The sequence below is a fragment of the Malania oleifera genome, chromosome 6, assembly GCF_029873635.1.
Source record: "Malania oleifera isolate guangnan ecotype guangnan chromosome 6, ASM2987363v1, whole genome shotgun sequence".
Lineage (NCBI taxonomy): Eukaryota > Viridiplantae > Streptophyta > Magnoliopsida > Santalales > Ximeniaceae > Malania > Malania oleifera.
The window spans coordinates 111,899,872-111,917,085 of NC_080422.1; the positions used below are offsets into that span (position 1 = coordinate 111,899,872).

At 36.9% G+C, this 17,214-nt stretch overlaps 1 protein-coding gene and 1 pseudogene across 2 annotated transcripts in view; one reads left to right on the forward strand and one right to left on the reverse strand.

Moving 5' to 3' along the window:
* Positions 1-13,633: 13,633 nt before the first annotated feature.
* LOC131158942 (5S ribosomal RNA) lies at positions 13,634-13,752 on the reverse strand (annotated as a pseudogene).
* A 1,177-nt stretch (positions 13,753-14,929) lies between these two features.
* The window catches only part of LOC131157272 (serine carboxypeptidase 24), an 8,879-nt gene continuing 6,594 nt past the window's right edge, over positions 14,930-17,214 (forward strand). Inside the window, exons 1-3 of one of the 2 annotated variants that reach the window (XM_058111278.1) lie at positions 14,930-15,717; positions 15,982-16,089; positions 16,631-16,726. In XM_058111278.1, coding sequence (XP_057967261.1) covers positions 15,402-15,717; positions 15,982-16,089; positions 16,631-16,726 — 520 coding nt within the window. In that variant the 5' untranslated portion in view covers positions 14,930-15,401. The remainder of the gene's footprint in view (positions 15,718-15,981; positions 16,090-16,630; positions 16,727-17,214) is intronic. The other variant, XM_058111280.1, reaches the window with a different exon arrangement.

The window sequence follows — 17,214 nt, forward strand, 5'->3', positions numbered from 1 at the left end:
TGGTAAAAGAGGAGGGTTGTATTAAGTAACTGACAACTAGTATAAAACTTGTCATATCATTATGATATGAATATTTACCGAATAGAATATATTAGCGGTAAGTTAAGGGTAACTCCCATAGAAGATAAAATAAGTGAGGGGTAGCTCATATGATTTGAGCATTCACAATGTAAGCCACATAATTTACCAGTGAGGAAGAGTGAGTTAGTTACTGTGAGGGGTTGTAAAAGGGGTAGGAATAGACCTAAAGCAACTTAAGGAAAAGTAAGTTAGTTACTGTGAGGGGCTATAGAAGGGGAAGGAATAGACCTAAAGCAACTTGATTCTCTCTCTCTCTTTCTCTGGGGAGGTTGAACCGTAGGATGTGTGAGCAAATTATTGTGCATAAATATTTAGCTCTAGACGTCTAGCAAGCAATTCACCCAACAACCGTTTACGTAAGATAATCATCGATTTCAGGGAATACTAATTCCAAATTGCACTAATCTCTGATAATTAAGTACATGTGGTTATTATTGTTAGATATTATATATTTCACTAGGGGCATTTTAGTCTTTGTACATATTGTTAGCTTTGATATATTCTCAAGAGGAGGGTGAATTGGAAATTTAAAAAATTTTCCTAAGTTTAGCTAATCTAACAGGCAGTGTTTCACAAGCCTAGGGTCTTTCTATGTATCCACAATCTCAAACAAATATTCAAATAATAAACATAAACATACAGGTGCAGAACGTAAATTGTGGAAAATAAAATCAACACGAGATATGTTATCGGGGTTCGGCTAATACTATCTACGTCCCCGCCTCTAGCTCGCAAGCCTGAGGATTCCACTAATGCTCACTTAACGAGTAGAGCGGCACCGATTACAACCAAGTCAATTAGCGGGGTTGACCTCAACCTACACCTTACCAGGATGGTACACCTAACTTTCCTAACCGAATCTAAATCAATCCGAGATTATTCAACAGGGCTAGTCTCCCTCTTCAGGCCCACGCCTAGAATACAACGAATATAAAATTTGTGTACACGGAAATATGCTTCTTACACTAAGCAAATATGTACCAATATGATCAAGTAAATAATGCACTCACATATGATAAGTGTAACGACCTGCTATTTATTTACCATTTTTTTTCCTTCTTTCTAAATATAATAACATCTATCTGAATACTGATAATAACATCTCAGACCCAAAGAACACTGAGGACACTCTGTTTGTCATACATAACTAAGCAGCAGTACATAAAATTAGGAATTGCTAAACATAATACAATACACCAAAAAACTATAATGTTCTGAAATATTTTTACAATACAAAATACCCAGTGACGTCACTATAATCTGAAAACTATCCCATAATACTATTATCTCAAAATACCTACCCTTCCCATAAGGGCAACTCAAGTCAACCTCTACTTGCGAGCCTGATTTGCTTGCCTAACTGAATCTCCTGAAAAATAATAAGCCACTGGGATGAGACAACGCTCAATAAGTAGAAATATGCTATTACTAGTGTGTGGCAGCTGAGTTAATTATTTAAAATACTAAAATAATACTGTGATCTGAGAAAACTGGTAAACTGTACATAATATATATCTATCATATAATTTTTAAAATATAATTGTGTATCTAAGTTTTCTATCTGAAGGTACTGCTCGTATAATAATATAAATTGCTGTTGTGTGATATATCTGTACATAGGAACTTTTGCTATACCCTGGGATCTGTATATCATGATATATCCCCTCATAAAGGGTTGTGCGGTCTGTAGGCTGAACTTACTCTGGTCGGCCCTCCAGGTAAGTCAATCTCTATCATCCGTCAATCTGTAATGATCTATGTAGATCCAAGTCCACTGCAATCTCTCTAGGCTGTATCAAACCTCTGTCATCGTCTAGCTGGCTACCCAACTCAGCATGCTGGGGAGACTGCAATCTCTCCTAGCATGGTTAGATGGAATCCACATGCTATTTGAGTCATGTGGTTGCACGTGTTTGAAACTAGCAACAGTACCGTGCTTTGCTGTAATTATATTTGTCTGTAATATCCACAGGGATCTAATATCATGTAATACTGTATACATATATAAATATATACTCATCTTGCTGCTTTTAACATGATTTCAAAAACAATCACAACACTATATTTCTGAGCTATATTATCTGAGATATCTGACTAAAATATGTATTATCTATCTGTATCATCTGTGCTTTCTGTCTGAACTATCTATAATATCTGTATATAATATCTGTATACTCTGTATATATATATATATATATATATATTTATGTATGCTCTATACATAATATCTGTATGCTCTGTATATAAAATCTGTATATTCTATATATCTGCTGTAGCATCTTGATGCTATCACTGTATAATCTGTCTAAGTGTCATGGTTTAGAAATCATGTTTCTCTCTGAAAATACTGTAAGTCTCATTCATTTCTGATATTCTAAAATATCTGAATATTTATATATCTGTAACATTGTAAAATCTATACATATTGTACTGTAATGAACACATTTGAATAAATGTAGTCTCATGCTCAATTTCTATAATTCTGCTATAAAAATAATATTCATAATTCTCTGGAAAATAATCTGACATACATGATTGTAAATATACTTTCATAATCTTTTGTATTATATTAAAAATTGCTAGCATAGCATATTTCTCTTACCTTAACTCTAAAAAGCCCCTATAAAATTCTGGCTCTATACCCGCAGGGTTCCTAACTCAACATCCTGAAAACAATATCCCTCAGAACAAAACATCAGTATTTTCTTACCTACAACATTTCTTATAACTACAAGGAAGATATAATCTGAATAAAATACCTTACCCTAGATTTGGGATGAATTTCAAATCAACTTTCCCCATGATCTGTTCTGGCAGACTTGTAGAGAATTTCTCTAGGAGCATCGTAGTAGCCTCAGATCTTCAATCCGGCAAGAAATGGGGCCAGGATCGAAGAGAGAATGGAAGGGGGTCGTAGGAGAGAGAGAGAGAGAGAGAGAGAGAGAGAGAGAAAGAAAGAGAGAGAAATAAAGAGAGAGAGATAGAGAGGAGGGTTTTGCACTGAAATTTGATTAAAAATCCGAGTTTCAGCTATTTATAGAGCGGGCTTCGTCGACGAGACACGTCACCTCGTCGACGTGTCCTGTAGAAAGTTCTTCGGCGAACCTGCACCCTCGTCGACCAGTTTCAGTCTGCTTTAACCCTCTCTCGGTATCTTCACGTTGACGAGATGGGTTTTTGTCAACGAGATCCTGAAGAGCCCTCGTCGACGAAACTCCTGTGTTCGTCGATGAGTCCTGTAGAAATTTCTTGGGTTATTACAATAAGATATTAAGCTCAAATGAGATTTTTTTTAACCACTATGTTAACTCTCAAATAGGATGTAAATCAATGTGTGTATGTGAGAGTGAGACTTTTGATGTCAAGCCAATATACTTGTAATGTGATTAATCATAAGCTTTCTATAACCCTAACAGATATCTCAAACAATATTTCTCAAATATCAAGCACAATAGATAATAAGGTTTTCAATTTTGCTAAAAAAGTTATCATCAAAATACAAATCAAGCTTATGAAAACTTGCAGTGAAGATGCAAGATCAAAAGCCACACAAGGGTTTTTTCCAATCAAATATTTATGAATGAAATATTATGGGAAAAACCTTAGCTAACTCTCTAAAAAATCAACACATAATCAAATATAAGCAAGGGAGAGTTTAGGTTATACAAATGATATGAAAACACTACCTTCTTTCAAAGCAAGTGGCTAGATGAGTACAAGAGGTAGGTTTTTGGCAATAGGATTGAAGAGATATGAAAGTATATGGATTTTGGACAAAAATATTTTTAGAGAATTTTTCCTAATCTTAAATCCTAATAAATGCTTAATTTTTGCAAATGAATGGCTATATATAGAATTTGGAAAAATATAGTCGTTGGGGACATGCTAGGTATTTTTGAAAAAAGATTAAGTAAGTTTAATTAAAGTTAACCCAGTTTAACTCTCGGTAAAAATTCAACAACCCAAGAGGCTCGGTCAATCGTACTTGAGGTTCGATTGACCGTAGTGTCCAGTTTGGTCAACTAGGTAAAAATTGAACTAAGAAGATGATCGACCATTTTGAGGGTTTGAAGGTGATATTCCAAATCTGTGCGGTTCGGTCGATCAGATCATTTTGAACAAGGAGGTTCGGTCCCGAAGTGGTTCGGTCGACCAGAGCGCTACAACTCATTTCTGGTCAACCGAAGAGTCAACTTGTTGACCCCAGGAAGGTTCGATCGACCGAAGATCTATGTGTGTTCTGGTTAGGTCGACCAAGTGGTCAATAGTCAACCCTAGCGAGGTTCGGTCGACCGAACATACAAAACCTATGCATTTAAGTTCTGATTTCTATATAAAGTCACCCTTTCTCACATAATTCTCATTTCTAAGTTATAAGGGACTTTTCATGTGATTATTTGGGGTCCTAAAGTCAATCTATGATCTTTGAGAGATAACCCCAAAAATCTGGCATCGGTCGACTGTACCCTAAGATCATTCGGATCCCTATGGTCATTTGAGCTTATCAGTCCTATCATGCATGTAATGCATTAATTATTACAGAACATATAATATTACAGACCCAAAATGATAAATAAAAATATAATACATAAATCGATCTTCATGTGCGGCTCCTTTGCAATTTCATGGAATACGCCGGGATATGCTCGTTCAGGTGCTTTTATGGCTTCCACAATGCATCATCATCTGTGCTAACTAAAACATAAACCTGCTCAAATACTCAAAACAGACAAATGAGATACTGTGGTTTGTCATAATCAAAACAGGGATCTGACAAAAAATTCAACACATATATTAGGTTTAGATTTATATATTATTATGTATTTTGCTCTTTGGAAGTTTGATCTAAATACTGAATGCAGGCTGGCTGTGTGCACAATCGTTTGTTCTCTCGCTCTTTTTCTTTTTCTCTTTGCAATTGTACCATGGGTATCTGAATCTTTTCATGGTATCAAAGCGCAGTCGATCCTCTTCGTATCAATCTTCTTCCTCCCCTACTGAAGCCTCATTGTCATTGTTTGGAGCTCAGTCGATCTTCTTAGTGCAGATCGTCTTCCTCCCTACTAAAGCCTCATCATCGTCGTTTGGAGATCTTCTTGTCGTCTTCGTTCAGAACTCTTCCTCCCTACTAAAACCAACTCCCTTTTTTATTTCCCTGGTTTTATTTCTTTAGAAAATCGCCGACATTGCTAAAGTCCTTTTTGCAACACTGTTGTCGTTTGAACCTCATCATCATCGCCAGGGTTAGGTTCAAGCCTAGTCTATTTCTGGACCCGGATTCTACCAAGGCCATAGCTTGGGAGCCCTTGGGCAAAGCTGAAAGCTTTCTTTTCACAGTTGCTGATGTCGTCGTGTTGACTTCAAACATCGTCATTGGCACCACCAAACAAAACTCTGATTGGCTTTCAAGGATCAGTACTAGCATGGAGAATGTTCTTAAGGTTTTGAAAGACGAGCTTTCTACTTTGCATGTGCTCTATACTTACGACATTGCAATTATTCTCCTTACGGTTATTGTTAAGGCTGCTAAGTTTCCTTTAACCAAACAAATTTGAACGAAGCTCCAATTTGGAGTGGGAATGGATATAGGTTTGAGCATATATGTCATTCTTTAAAGCAGTGGGTGTTAAATGTGGAATGGATATTTTTTGAATGTGCAGCAACTAAATCTTGTCACATCTGGATGTGTTAGTTCTAGAGGATTTGGGTTCTGTTTGCTTGAAATTATTTGCAGATTGAAATAAATAAGTGCAGTGCTATTTTTCATTTGAAGATGGTTGTTGCCATTGATGAGTGTAGTTATTGCAAGAAAAAGGGTCATTGGAAAGGCCAATGCCCATTATTATTAAGTAAGGGACAACAATAGACTTGCTAGAAGACTAGGCATTCTCACATTGCAGACACTACATCATCAGAAGAGTCGTCTCCCACCATGCCTACACTATCTCTTATTGCAAAGTAGTTACAAAAGCTTCTTTCTACATCAGAGCCTAATGTCTTATCTATTTCTCCCTCCATAGGTTTGTCCTCCTCATCCACTTTAGGTATATCTCCGTTTACTTGGTTATTTGACTCGGGTGCTACTCATCATATGTCAAATAACATCTATCTATTTACATCAATATCTTCTACCTTGACACCCTCATCTATTTTGGCTGCCAATGGTACCCCAATGCCATTGGTCGGTATTGGTTTTATCATTTCATCATGTTTTTGTCTTTCTAATGTTTATTATATTCCTCAACTTTCATTGAATTTGATTTCTATTAGTCAATTTTTTTTATTCTAGATACAATGTTTCTTTTACTCCAACCTCATGTTTTGTGCAGGATCCACATTCCAAGAAGTTGATTGGAATAGGCCGTAGGAAGGGGGGACTGTATGTGTTAAAAGAGCTTCGGCTCAAGGAATTTGCTGGTTCTAGTGTTGACTTGTCTTCATTTCGTTTGAGTTCCAATTCCTCTACCTTTTATTTATAGCATTCACGCCTTCGACATGTTTCTAGTTCTCAACTGAGGTTTTTGGCTTCCACAGGTGTCTTAGGAAATTTATTTTCTCATGATATTTCTGATTGTAGTGGTTGTAAGCTTGCAAAATTCTCTGCTTTTCCATTTAATAAAAGTACATCAATGTCTCTTTCACCCTTTGATCTAATCCATTTTGATGTTTGGGGACCAGCTCATATTGCCTCAAAGGGAGGGTCTCGATATTATGTTTCTTTCATTGATGATTACACTCGTTTCACTTGGATATTTCTTATGAAGAAACGTTCTGATTTCATTAGAATCTATAAAATGTTTCGTGTTTTAGTTCAAACACAACATTCAGCTATCATTAAGTGTTCTAGGTGCGATTTGGGAGGGAAATTTACTTCTATTGAGTTTTCCTCCCTACTTACCTCTGATGGCACCATACATCAATCATTGTGCATAGACACTCTTGAGCAAAATGATGTGGCTGAAAGAAAACATGGACATATCATTGATATAACTCGCTCCCTTCTTCTTTCTAGTGATGTTCCCAAAGTTTTCTAAGGAGAGGCAGTTCTTACTACCGCATATTTGATTAATAAAATTCCTATTGCTCTTAATTTGAATAGGAACAATATTTAGCATGCATGGAAGGCTAGCAAGTCATGACAGCCATGAAGATTAAAGAATATACGTCTTCGCACAATCCATGGAACTAAAAGAGTTGAAGAATGAAGATACAAGCGGCAAGTTCAAGATCGTCATGGGAATAGGTATTTAGAACTGAATGTATTTACATATTTCATATGATTTAATTAGAGGCTCGAAATATACCCTAGACTGACCTTAGGACTCATGCATCTTATGACCATCTTTAGGGGATATTTATGGACTTCGAGAGTTTTTAAAACTACAAAAAATATTTTATAAAAGAGCAAAGAAAGTGTAATGACCCGAAGAATAATGGTATTTAAATAATAAAGAGAGAGGAAACGGGAATAGAAAAAAAGGGGGGCAATAGACTTGTTATGGCGCCAGTGCTGATCATCCCGTTAGGGGGTGAGGGTTATGCCATTTACAGTGATGCGTCCTTGAAATGACTTGGCTGTGTATTGATGCAGCATGGTAAGGTGGTAGCATATGCTTCCAGACAGTTGAAAGAATATGAAAAGAACTACCCTACCCATGATCTTGAGTTGGCTGCAGTAGTACATGTATTGAAGATTTGGAGGCATTACTTATATGGCGAGCGGTGTGAAATCTTCTCCGACTACAAGTGTTTAAAGTACTTTTTCACCCAGAAGGAACTGAATATGAGGCAGAGAAGGTGGTTGGATCTAATTAAGGATTTCGATTGTACCATCAGTTATCACCCAGGAAAAGCAAATGTGGTAGCTGATGCGTTGAGTAGGAAGTCCGGGGAACCAGCATTGGCGGCTATGGAGATCCAATATCCAATTATGTTGGATCTAGAGAGACTCGACATTGAATTAGTTGACAGTGATTCTCAGGTATGTATCACCAATCTAGTAGTGCAACCTACTCTGCAGGAAAGAATCAAAGCTACTCAGAAAGAAGACCCAGAATTAGTAGAGGTCATGGACAGAGTGCAGAGTGGTCGAGGGGAGGAATTCAGTATTGCAGATGATGGGGTTTTACGGTTTCGTTACAGATTATGTGTTCTTGCCGATGTGGATATTAGGAGGACCATTCTAGAGGAGGCTCATAGATCTTTATACATAGTTCATCCTAGTAGTACGAAAATGTATAGGGATCTGCGAGAGTCGTACTGATGGAGTGGTATGAAGAAAGTGATTGCCGAGTATGTAGCTCACTGTTTGACATGTCAGCAGGTAAAAGTTGAGCACTAGAGGCCAGTAGGGTAGTTGCAGCCGTTATTTATCCCATAATGGAAGTGAGATCATATATCTATGGATTTTGTGTCAGGATTGCCGATGGCGTTGCACGACTAGAATGTCATTTGGGTCATTGTTGATCGTTTGACTAAGATCGCCCATTTCCTACCTATAAAGATCATCTATTTCCTCAATAGGTTGGTGGAGATTTACATTCAAGAGATAGTTCGTTCACATCAGATGCCAGTATTTATTGTATTAGATCGAGACACACGCTTTACATCACGTTTTTGGAAGAGTTTGCAAGAAGCACTAGGGTCTCAATTTTCTTTTAGCACAACATTCCACCCTTAGTCAGATGGGTGGACTAAGAGGATGATACATATATTGGAAGATATGCTGCGAGCGTGTGTATTAGATTTTGGGGGTAGCTGGACTCAGTTCATGTCGCTGGTCGAATTTGCGTATAATAACAGTGATCAGGCTAGCATTGGCATGGCACCATTCGAGGCTTTATACGGTAGGAGATTTCATTCTCTATTATATTGGGATGAGATGGGTAAGCGGTGAGTTGTGGGACCATAGCTTGTGCAGCAGGCGTACGATAAGGTTTGGCTCATCAGGGATAGAATTAGTGTAGCTTAGAGCCGATAGAAAAGTCACGCCCCAAACCTGCAGATGGGTCCCAGGTGTGAAAATAGTAACTTAACTTATCTCTATATCAATTAGACATACATGATACAATACTAAATGAGGGTCCAACCCCGTGGGGTATGCACAAACCCAATACACATACACATACATATCCATACTCATCAAATATGCAGCGAAAAATGTTCTTTCTATACATACATCATACCATACCAGAGTCTTTACAAAACTAGAATATACGTTCCCAAAATTACATTATATACTCTGGGTGTCCACAAAACCCAACACTAACAACCCAGTTACAAAACTCGTACCTACATAAGTGCTAAATGTAGCTAAACAACACCCCTGCTTCCGGATGCTAGGATGCTAGTTTTGGCTACCTGAAGGACCTGAAAACATTTGTATATTCAGGGTGAGACACCTCTCAGTAAGGAAGAAAGCAAGTTATATCAGTGTGTGGCATACGAGTGTTATTTAAGTGTAAAACATAACACCATACAATACGATACGATATAGTTCCATACAGTTCAATACATTTCTATACAGTTCCAGTATTTTCACAACCCAGTTCTAGTACATACGATACCCACACATACGGTCAGTGTCGTCACACTCAAGCACCTAATACCCTATAATAACCGAAGCCTCACAGCGATACCATTGCTAGTACGGTGTAGCTTACACCCTTCGGTGACTAGCCGAAAAGAACAAGCAATATTTTACACCCTCGGATATAGAGCTGGACACTCTCGTCCACAGTAATTAGCTGAGACATGGCGTCAGCGTACGATAATTAACCGCCACATAACTGATTCAGCGTATGGTTATTAGCCGCCACTAGCTGATTTCACAAAACCTAGAACAATTTTGGAACTCATGTCCCTATACTCATCAGCGTACGGTAATTAGCCACCACTAGCTGTTTTACAAAATACCTGGAACATTTACATACAACCATTTATTCCACACTTATTTGGTATATAGCAATCATATCGTTTTCAGTTCAAGAATACAATTTAATACAAATATGAGTACGGTCACCTCAATACTACAATTTTAATAAAATATACAATTTCTCCAACAAAATAGAGATGATACACGAAATCCCAAAAATTTCCTAAAAACTGTAATCCGAAAATCCCGCATATTCACCCAATATATTTTCCTAAATAAGTAATCAAAACATACATACGATCGTAAACTACAGGTTTACCAATCCCAATTTCAAAAATAAACTGATATAAACATAATCCTCTTACCTTTTCCCGAATAGCAAACTACGAACTCTATGACTCCAAAACTACTAACCGAGACACTAGAACCTAAAAAACCAAGAACAATACTTCCTTACAATTCCTACTACTACACATATTCCAAAACAAAATTAAAACAGAGTCTTACCTCGTTTTTGGGTCAAAACCCAAAAATCCTCAAAATGAGATTCTGATCCACTATTCTCAAAAAGCTTCCTCCCCTGATCCATGCAGTAACGTTGGATCGTCGAATCAGGCGACGAACAATGAAGAATCGAAGAGAAAAAGAGAGATCCTGCTAGTTTTAGAGAGAGAGAGAGAGTGTGTGTGTGTGTGTGTGTGTGTGTGTTTTGGCTTCCTTAGCCTCTAAGCAATGAAATAGGATATTTATAGAGCCTTTAACTCAGCCAACCTCATCAACGAGATGGCACCTTCGTCGACGAATTATCCACACGTTTCATTAACGAACCGGCTCCTTTGGCAACGAACCCTATTCTGATATTTTACAACGCGTTCAGTATCTCTTCATCGACGATACTCTGAAATTCAGCGATGAAGAATATGAGAGCCTTCGTCGATGAGAACCATGGCTTCGTTGACGAAGCCTGCAAATTTTACCTTTTTACCCTTTTGTTATTTATTCAATTTACGTACCTCGGGTTGGGTTCTTACATGTTTTGTCCTTCATCCTCATACTGAGCTCTCTAAGTTGTCTACATGATCCTCTATGTGTGTATTTCTTGGTTATGATGATGGACAAAAAGGATATCGTTGTTATGATCCGATAACACAAAAACTTTATGTTTCTTGTCATGTTACCTTTCTTGAACACATTCCTTTCTTCTCTATTCCAACTAGCTCTAGCATCTTAACTAAGTCTGAACTTGTTAATATTGATATGTTTTCCTATGATATTGATTTAGATTCTTCCCCATTTGCTTCTATTTCTTCTCCTTGTTCTTCACTTTCTTCTACAGGTACAAACCCCCCATCCTCTTTGGCGGACTCCTTTTCATCTTCCGATCCTATGGACCCTGCATCTTCTCGTTATCCAACACGACTGCGTAAGCCCCCTCCTCATCTTGATTCATATTTTCTTGCATCTAATTCTTGTTATTCTTCAAATTTTGCTACTTTTTTAGTTTCTCTTCATTCCCATTGTGAGCCTACTTCCTATAAGGAGGCAACTCTTGACCCTCTTTGGCAATAGGCTATGAATGAAGAACTTGCTGCTTTGTATAAGACCAACACGAGGGAATTGGTACCTCGTCCTCCTATTAAAACGGTAGTGGGATGTCGCTGGGTCTACAAGATCAAAACTAGGTCTGATGGTTTTGTTGAAAAATATATGGCTCATTTGGTTGCAAAAAGGTTTACTCAAAAAATTGGTTTTGATTATAAGGAGACATTTGCACCAATTGCTAAGATGACATATGTACGTACTTTAATTGCGGTAGCTAGCTTCTATTAACCAGTGGAACCTCTCATAATTATATGTAAAGAATGTCTTCCTAAATAGGGATCTCAAAGAAGAAGTTTATATGTCTCCACCCCCTGGTCTTTCTCATTGTCCAGGGGAGGTCTGTACATTGAGAAAAGCTTTGTATAGTCTTAAACAAGCTCCCTAGGTTTGGTTTGAGAAGTTCTATGAAGTACTTTGTTTGTTTGGCTTCCACTCAAGTGATCATGAATCTGCCTTGTTTACTCATTATACATCTGCTAGGTGTATTATTCTCCTTCTTTATGTAGATGATATGATTTTAACTGGAGATGATATAGATGGGATTGCAAAATTGAAGATTCTTTCTTGACATTGAGGTAGCCTATTCTCCTAAAGGTTATCTCCTTTCTCAATCTAAATATGTAGTTGATGTCATCCAAATAGCTCATCTTACTGATACTCGAACTGTGGAAACTTCTATTGAACTCAATGTTCATTATAACTTTTCTAATGGGGTTCCATTGGTGGATCCAACTTTATACCGTACTATTGTTGAAAGTTTGGTTCATCTCTTCATCACTCGACCTGATATTACATATGCAGTTCATATTATGAGTCAATTTTTCTCCTCTCCCACTACGATTCATTAGGCTACTGTTCTCCGTATCTTGTGTTATATCAGAGGGACATTGTATCAGAGTATATTACTTCCTTCTACATCTACTTTGAAACTTTGTGCTTGTTCTGATGCTGATTGGGCTGAAGATCCTATAGACCGCAAGTCCACAAGTGGTTTCTATATTTTTCTTGGTGACTCTTATTTCCTACAAATGCAAGAAGCAATCTGTAGTTTCTCATTCTTCTACTGAGGCAGAATGTCGTGCCATGGCTTCAACTACTGCTGAAATAATTTGGTTGCGTTGGTTACTTACTAACATGGGTGTCTTACTTACTGAACCCACTCCTATGTATTGTGACAACACCAGTGCTATTCAGATTGCTCATAACTCTACCTTTCATTAACGCACTAAGCATATTGAAATTGATTGTCATCTTGCACGTCATCATCTTCGTCTTGGTACCATTTCTCTCTCATTCATTTCCTCTATTATGCAGCTGGCTGACTTCTTCACAAAGTCCCACACTATTGGTCGCTTCCAGTTTCTACTCGGCAAACTCTCGATGCTTCCTAGTGCACCATTGTGAGTTTGAGGGGGGATGTTAGAAAATATATATTTCACTAGGGACATTTTAGTCTTTGTACATATATTAGGTTTAGGTTTATATTATTATGTATTTTGCTCTTTGAAAGTTTGATCTGAATATTGAATGCAGGCTAGCTGTGTGCGCAACCGTTTGCTCTCTCTCTCTCTCTCTCTCTCTCTCTCTCTCTCTCTCTCTCTCTTTCTTCGCAATTGTACCATGCAAGTATGGATCTTTTCAATTATATATTATTTAATAATTATCTAATATATAATTTTTCAAACAATGACATGATACTCTTATTAATTAATCATTTGATCAATCGAGTTGAATATTAATCAAATGTTGAGAAGTCAAAGGCAGGAGGTAGTAGCTAGGTTGGTCCATTTTTGTTAAAAGATTGCAAAGTGGTTGGTCATTGACTAATAATATTTTGGTAATTGAAAATTGAAATAAAGCTACTTCTCTGCTACTTAATTAAATTGAAAATTGAAATAAAGCGAACTAGCTACTTTTCTGCTAATTAATTAAATTAATCATACACAACTAATACATAGTCATTAATTAAGCACTTAATATATCCTATATATTTTAATTTATATGTTCGTCGTTCATACAAATTAATTGGTCGGGGATCTGTGCATGCCAACTTCCAACCCACCATTTAAAAAAAAAAGGGTGCAACACAGGGACTTTCCAAGAGATCACTCATCTTAGTACTACTCTCGCCTAAGCACACTTAACTACAGAGTTTTGATTGGATCCGATGCATTAGTGCTATTATGATCGTACCCATACAATAATTAATTAAAGCCTTATGTGTGTGTGTATGTCTATATATATATATTGAAATGATGGTGTCCAAAGTTCTTTGAGCATTCGACTGATTCACCAGGATAACGAGTACGCTCATCTACCATTCTCTACTTATACACCAAAATATTATTTTAAATAAAAAGTCATAACCTTCAAGACTCGAACTCTAGTCATTTATCTATTTTTTTATTGAATGAACACATACATATACACACATATTATGAATGAAAGAATGAATGAATGGATGAATGGAGTAGGTGTGTGTATATAACTTAATTAAGTTAGATAGGGAGAGAGAGAAGAAGGCCAGCAGGGGCTCTAACAATTAATCAACTCTCTCTCAAAGCTCTCCTGGTTAAATGACCAAAGTTCGAGTCTTGAGGGTTACGATTTTTCATTTAAAATAATACCTTGATATTTAAGTGAACAAGGGTAAAAGGGTTATTATTCTAGTGGACTAGTCAAAATGTTCAAGAGGCCTCCGACACCATCATTTCAAGAAAAAAGAAAAACAAAACAAACAAAAAAAACATGGGAAGAACATTTAACTAGAGAGAAGCATTTTTTTTTTTTTTTTTTTTGGGTTCGACTTTCTTTCAATTCCAATATTTAAAAAGAATATTAATTTTGAGAGGGTATATATTATAATTGGGCCTTTCCAGTTTTAATTGAATAGCTTTAAATTGTCTTCCTCCAAAATTAACTAATGCTGATCATTAAAAAAGCAACAATGAGAAAGTAGTTGGTCCTCGATCTCTTTTCGTAGCTGTTACCACTTTAATTACATTGCATATTACCAGACCCAAATAATTTATTATTTGTTGAGACATCACATCACCAACTGCTAATATTGACGGGCAGTAGTACAAATATGTATGAAGAGGATTGAATTAAATTAGAACAAGTCGCCTTTCAACACTATATATGCAATTATATGTATATGTGCTTGAAGGGATCAGTCGGCTACTGATTGATCCTCTTAAAAGAGAAGCTACCCACTGTTTCTTAATATGCCAAAGAATGAAGATATGAATCAGGATACAAATCGATGAACCAAAACTCTAGTAATTAGATTGCAGCATATCCCTAGCGCTTCTAATTTGCCTTTCTACTTTCTAGATAGACTGAGAGAGAGAGAGATGATGAGATGAGACAGCATGCATATGCTGCAGGCGAGACGAGGAAGGGCATACCAGTAGTAGCCAAAAGAGTGGGGAGCCCCCCACATGCTCACTATTCTATCTATCTATATAAATATGTATAATATATGATTGGAGTGTGCCCTCGATAGGTAAATGCTTGAGCTTGGGGCCCTTTCAAAAAACACCCTTCATATCTTTTTTAATTTTTTTTTCTTAATTCATTTGGAGCGGTTCACGCACTTCTACACGCACAGCTAGTCAGCTACCTTCAAATTCAATTCATATATTTATATGTATAAGAGAGAGAGAGAGAGAGAGAGAGTGGACGCATGCACATTGCTGCCTAACCACCTGCAAGGTAGCTGTAGGAATGCATAGCATCATGCTGATCATGCGGGAGTAGTAGCAGTAGTAATAGCATTACCCCCGCGCAATATCTCTCTCGACACTACGATAGTCTACAGAGGGAGAGAGAGAGATCCCTGATGATCATGTTGCTTTGGGTAGATCGAGTCGTGCAAGGGTACGTGCGTAGAATGGCTGGTATGAGATCCTTGCTGTTATTGTATGCGTTATCCATAATTACGATTATTAGTGCTAGTTGTAGTGTTGCATCTGCTTTGCCCAAACAACAAGTTCTGGATCGAATATCGGCGCTCCCCGGTCAACCGCCGGTGAAATTTTCCCAGTTTTCCGGCTACGTCACCGTCGATGAGCAACAAGGCCGATCTCTCTTTTACTGGCTCACAGAATCTCCCTCGAATCCCCAGAAGAAGCCTCTTCTTCTTTGGCTCAATGGAGGTCACTCCTACTCCTACTCCTACTCCTACCTACACACACACACACAAGATTCAAGATTCTGTAGTACCAAAACCAATTTTTATCTCTCTCAAGCTTAGACATATATGTACGTGTGTGTATTTCGATTCAAATTGAGACTAAAAGAAAATTGAAAATTTAGTTAGTAGTTCTGAAAAATGTTTTTTTCGATGTAAAAAAATTAAGGATGTCTTAATTAAATTAATGGATGAGAATTAACTGAGAATGAGAGGGGTGTATGTACAGGACCGGGGTGTTCATCAGTGGCATATGGAGCTTCGGAGGAAATTGGGCCATTTCGAATTAAAAGAGGCGGTCTATCCCTTTATCTCAACAAGCATTCTTGGAACAAAGGTAACCCTTCCCCTACTACTACCCTTCCTATATAAGTTAGTATTGAGTGAATTTTTCATACACATGGACTGGACGAGACCCAAAAGTTTAATTATCTATTTGAAACTCCAAAAATATTAGGGTAAGAAGAAAAACGTCGAGACATTTTCATGTTTGGTTATTGAAGAAAGTAAGAAAGAAAATGAAAAGTATACCCAACTTCATAACAAAATTTTAATTGTACACATTATCAATACTTAATTTTTAATCATATAAAAAATAAACCTTCATTTTTAACATAATCCATTGTAGGGGAAAAATATAATGGAAAATGAGTTTCCTCTTTGTTTTTATTTTCTTTCCTTTTTACAAGTAAAAAATCCTTGATTCAAATGAACAGTAAGTCTTTTGGGTCTTGAACTCAAACATGTATATAAGCACCCATTTTTCTGTTTATTTTTTTTTAATGTGGAATAAACTCACAAGTCGACCCATACATTTTGAATTTTGTGGTTATTAATTAATTAATAAGGGTGTTGTATATAAAAAAAAAAAAAAACAGAGGCAAATGTACTGTTTGTGGAATCACCAGCGGGGGTTGGATTCTCATACACCAACACAACCTCCAATCTCAAAGATACCGGAGATGAAAGGACTGGTATGCATAATATCTACCTTACCTTGCCTTCCATCCGTCTACAAATCGTTATTATTATTGCTTGTCGAACTTACGACTCATATATATATATATATATATATATATATATATATATATTATCGAGATCTTGCCTATTCAAAGTCGGCTGCAACTTCAAGTATTGTAGGAGCCCCAAGGGCGGAGGTGCGAGGGTACAACATTTTTGAATTAGGGCATAGTTGATACAAAGGTAAAAGTAAACAAAAGAAATGAGTTAAAATGGTAAAGCATCGATCTAAAAATTGATAAGAAAAGAGCCTATAAATAGGCTTTACATCATAACACTTCATCCTAACACTAACCACAAACTCCTATAAAATAGGATCACATGCTACCACTAACCACAACTCCTATAAGATAAGATCACATGCTAACACTAACCACAACTCCTATAAAATAGGATCACATGCTAGCACTAACCACAACTCCTATAAAATAAGGTCACATGC